This window comes from Coffea eugenioides, chromosome 8 (genome assembly GCF_003713205.1).
Source record: "Coffea eugenioides isolate CCC68of chromosome 8, Ceug_1.0, whole genome shotgun sequence".
Classification (NCBI taxonomy): domain Eukaryota; kingdom Viridiplantae; phylum Streptophyta; class Magnoliopsida; order Gentianales; family Rubiaceae; genus Coffea; species Coffea eugenioides.
In genome coordinates this window covers 8,682,687-8,687,896 of record NC_040042.1, presented here as the reverse complement: position 1 = coordinate 8,687,896, position 5,210 = coordinate 8,682,687, and the positions used below count along the sequence as shown (strand labels likewise).

Below are 5,210 nucleotides of genomic sequence, written 5' to 3'. Positions count from 1 at the left end.
TACAAAATCACCCTCCAAAAATTATAACTATCAAAGAAGTGGGTTTGGAAAGATATTACCAAATGAAAAGAAAATCTGAAATCTGAAATTTGAACCGATAGATGAGTAGAGTCTGACAAGAGGATCGCGTGGGTAAAATTTTGTCTCAATCAGATTTCGAATCATTCTCCAATCAAGACCTTAAAGTTTCTCTATCTCTAGCTCTTTCTCTCTCTTCATTTTTCTCCCAACCAGCAAGAGATGGCGGCTGACCCTTTTTTCTCACACGAAGACCGAAGAATTAATCCCACATGCGGCGGCTCCCTTTTCTTTTTAAGTCAAAACTTGACTTAAATCTAAGTGTTTGGTTTTGTGGTTTGGCCCACAAATGGGCTGGCCCACAAACCCAACACTTATTGATCTATCAATTTTACGAGTACGAAAGAGTAAGAAAAATCAAGGTGGATAAGTCTCTTTAGGTTACTAGAAGAACAATTCCAAGAAGCAATTAACCAACTTTGGATTGAAATTAGGAGCTTCTTGTTGACTACTTTTACACACATCACAAAAATTTCTTTATAGATTTCATCAAATCGATTATAGCTTCAAAGCATTTAAAGAGTGGAATGTACAAGATTTATCCACAACTAAGAACTATAATTCACATTGCTCCACCTCATCTCATTTGGCTCTCATTTATAACCCGAATAAACTCATTCCTGATTGCTTGTAATCCACTGAGGACATCTTTAATATTCATCCTGTCCCTCTTAATTTTTGCAGAGCATGAAACACCAATCCAAAACATCGATAGGTAGCATTTCTCCTGACTGATGATGCTGCCTTTGCTTGTATTGGTGATCATGCCTGCTATGGATTCTGCTTCCATTGAGATCTTTGGATCAACAATTTCCATTACTTGATGGGAAAGAGCCGTCTTAACATAACTATGGAGACTAAAATCTTCTGTGAACATGCTATCAGTAGGCCTTTTCCCTGTAAACAATTCAAGCAATAGAATACCATAGCTGTATACATCTCCTTGTGTTGATACCTCTCCACCCATGCCATATTCTGCAATTTCAAGTTCCAGGAGGACGGAGAAGAATTATTGGGTGAAATGCTGAAGGGATTGAAATGTCGAATAATTGTGTACATCTCGGACATTCTAATTGAAAGATTGTTTAAACTTAAGAAGACATGTAATTGTACCTGGAGCAACATATCCAACTGTTCCTCTAATTGCTACTGAGCTGCTTTGATGTTGATGGGATTTACCTTTGATGGAGGAAAGAAATTTTGCTAGGCCAAAATCACTAACCAAGGCACGAAAATCATCACCTAGAAATATGTTGCTTGGCTTTATATCACAGTGGATAATCGGTGTCCCACAATGGTTATGAAGGTAATCCAACACGGACGCAACATCGATTGCAATATTCAGTCTTTGTATCAACTGGAGCTTCATTAGGCTTTGTCCCTCTTCCTCAGCTGACCTTGGATGTAACCAATTCTCTAAAATTCCATTAGGCACATATTTGAAAATCAAAGCCTTGAAATCGTTGTGCTTGAAGTCTAAACTTGAACAAGAGGTTATGATCTTGACAAGGTTTCGATGGCGGATGTTTCTCAATGCTACACATTCAGCCAAGAAGCTCTTATGGGCACCGTGTTGGTGGATCTTAAGAACCTTAACAGCAACCATTTGCTCACCAGGTTTGAGGACCCCTTTGTAAACAGAGCCATATTTACCTTCACCAATCAAATTTTCTGAAGAAAAATCATTGGTGGAATCATATAATTCTGCATGTGAGAGCTTCTGATTCTGTTTTTCTGCTGCAGAGCTAAAAGATAATTGTTGTTTTGAGCTTCTTAGTCTATGAATTGCATAGGCAAATATGAGTAGTAAAACTATAGCTAGAGGAATAGTAATGGCAATAACTATTACTATAGGAGTAGACAGCTTTGCTTTCTTTTTGGTAGGTTTAGGACAAGATGATAAGTTCAATGCTTTGATTCCTCCGCATAGCTTTCCATTCCCTAGTGCTAAAAAGGTGCTAGAGTTTGCAAAGATCCCATCCATTGGCACTTCACCCTCTAGCATATTATAGGAAAGATTTAGAGTGCTGATGAAGTTTAATTTTGCCAAAGAAGCTGGAATTTGCCCTGACAAATTATTCTAAGATAGATCTATGACCTGAATGCTTTTCAATTCTCTTAAAGTAGAAGGTATAGAGCCTACAAAAAAGTTACTTTTCAACCGAAGGAATTTCAACATCTCACAACCATCAATAGAGATAATTTGTTTTCTGAAATATCCAATGACACTAGATTCGTCATACTGCCAACTTCTGATAGTAATCATCTGGTGAATTGGTTTTGAGCTAAGAGGAGGCCAAGAGAGAGAGAGATGAAAGACCAAGAAGTTCTTTAGGTAAAGCTCCACTTGGGTGACTCTGACTAACACTAAATCCTCGCAAGTTGCTGCAGCTACTAAAGAAACAGGAATGTTACCTGTAAGCATGTTCTGTTCTAATACAAGAATTTGTAGTTCTGAACTGTCACCGATTGTTGAAGGAATTTCTCCTGTGAAGCTATTATTAGACAGATAAAGCTCCTGCATTTTAACAAGTTATGCCACGGAATCAGGAATAATGCCAGAGAGAGAATTGTTACGTAGATCGAGATAGCCCAAACTTACAAGGTTTCCAATCCCAGAAGGTAAGCTACTAGATATAATGTTATCATTCAGCCACAAAGATGTGAGTTTGGTTGAAAGATTGGCAATGGCAGTTGGTAGTATGCCTCCAATTTGAATTCTTGACAAACTCAATATTTGTAGATTTGTGCAATTTGTTAAGGAGGAAATAAAGCTAATATCATTTGCTTTACCAGTTCCAAGGGGATTATGGCCAAAATGTAAAACCTGAAGTTCTTGCAGCCTACCTAGATTTTGTGGAATTGGTCCCGTGATTGAATTGTCTTCTATGCTAAATTTTATAAGCCCTAAAGCATTTGCTAATGTAGTTGGAATTGATCCAAAGAATTGGTTCAAATCAGCCGAAAATAAAGTAAGGTTTGGAAGAGTCAATCCCACAGTAGCAGGAATCCGTCCACTTAATAGATTGTTAGTAATAGAAAAGATCCGGAGAGTTGAAATGTTGTAGAGCTGAGGAGGAACTGCACCTAAAAGTTTATTTGAGGACTGCTCAAGGACATGTAGATTTGAAAGCCGGCCAATCTCAGCTGGAATATTTCCACCTAGATTGTTTCTTGATATGCTAAGTATCCGAAGAGAGGAAATTTTACCCAAAGATGGTGGAATGCTGCCTGAGAAATTATTACTGGAATGGCTTAGAGCATAATGTAAGAATTTGCAGTATCCCAATATCAGATATTTGAATATAACTGTAACATAAATATGGAAGCATACCTAAAGTCATGTTGACAAACTGACACTTGAATCCTTGAAGATTTTGGGGTGGTCGTCCAGGTCAACACGTATTTGCCAATCCTTTGAGAGAGCCCTTAGTATCTCTCTGGTGTCTTTCCTGACGATGGGATATCAGGGAAGAGCTATATTTGTGGTACTAGAAAATACGACAAAATAAGAATGATATATGTGACCTGGAGACCATAACCCTATTTATAGGTAACATTCCTGTTACCCTTTGGAACTCTATTTCAACCCATCATAGAAATAGGAGCTCTTAAATCTCTACACATTAAAGGCCCACACCTTATTAGATACATTAAGTCCAAACTATATTTGATTACTTTAATTGGGTTTAACCTTAATTGACAGTTTGTAACACATAATTATTCACATATAAGTCCAATGTTGGATTAAGGATCCAATAATCTCCCACTTGAACTATATATGTAACCTTATAATTATGTTTCGCAATTAACCGTATGAACTCAACTTTATTGTCATTATCATAATGTATCTGTAATCAATTCGGTCCATCAATCATACCAACATAGGATCAAAGCGTCCTTTTTCACAATTTCGTAACTCGACCCATCAATGGTCACATATATTGATATAATTGAATGACATGAATCATGATGTGGATGTGTAGCATGAAAATTTCATGTAATCTGATCAAAACATGCCTATTTTCATTTGGTCCACCTTAAATTTTATGAGATCAAATCATACTAAAGTCAGAGTACAAATAAATCCAAACTTTATTTATGCATAAAATATTCTTAAATCATTAACAATCGAAAAGTATCATAAGAGCATTTAAAATAACAAACTTTCACTAAAACTGTACATCATTTAATAACATGACACCCATACGAGCAGTATGCTCATGAAATATTTTGGGTGGCAATCCCTTAGTAAGCGGATCCGTAACTATGGAGTTTGTCTCGATATGCTCTATCGATAACTGTCCACTCTGTACTCTTTCTTTAACAGTCAGGAACTTGATATCTATATATTTAGATTTCGTCGAGTTCTTATTATTATTGGAATATAAGACTGCTGATTTATTGTCACAAAATAATTTGAGTGGTCGTTCAATACTATCCACTACACGTAATCCTGTGATGAAATTCCTTGATTGGATGCCTCATAGCAAGTTATAAACTCTGCAGCCATAGTAGAAGATGTTATGATGAACTGTTTAGCACTCTTCCAGGATATGGCACCTCCAACCAACAAGTAGATATAGCCTGATATTGATTTCATAGTATCTTGGCATCCAGTATAATCGGAATCAGTATATCCAATGATCTCTAACTCATCTGACTTCCGATACGTGAGCATGTAATCCTTTATTTTCTGTAAATATCGTAAGACCCGTTTGGTTGCTTTCCAATGATTTAATTCAGGATTACTCAAATATTTATCCAACATTCCAGTAATGTACGCAATATCCAAACGCGTACATATTTGAGCATACATTAGACTCCCTACTGCTGACGCATAAGGAATTTTCTGTATCTCTTTTTCCTCAAAAGCATTTTTGGGACACTATTCAAGATTAAATTTGTCTCCTTTAGCCACAAGGGTGTCACCTGATTTATAATTTTGCATGCCATACTTTTAAGAATCTTTTCGATATAACTCTTTTGTGATAGTACTAAAATACATCGAGAGCGATCCCGGTGTATCTGTATGCCTAACACAAAAGATGCATCGTCAAGATCTTTCTTCTCAAAATTCTTAGTTAGAAATTTCTTGATTTCATGCAATAGACCAATATCGTTGTTAGCAA

The 5,210-nt window shown here is 36.5% G+C and overlaps 1 protein-coding gene across 1 annotated transcript; it reads right to left on the bottom strand.

Moving 5' to 3' along the window:
- Positions 1-655: 655 nt before the first annotated feature.
- Positions 656-3,422, bottom strand: LOC113780150 (probable LRR receptor-like serine/threonine-protein kinase At3g47570). The gene is made up of 5 exons (XM_027325962.1): positions 3,413-3,422; positions 2,681-3,309; positions 2,494-2,596; positions 1,192-2,145; positions 656-1,053 (listed from the first exon to the last, which is right to left on the bottom strand). Exons 1-5 carry the CDS (start codon positions 3,420-3,422, stop codon positions 656-658), a joined length of 2,094 nt encoding a protein of 697 aa, XP_027181763.1.
- Between the last annotated feature and the right edge of the window lie 1,788 nt (positions 3,423-5,210).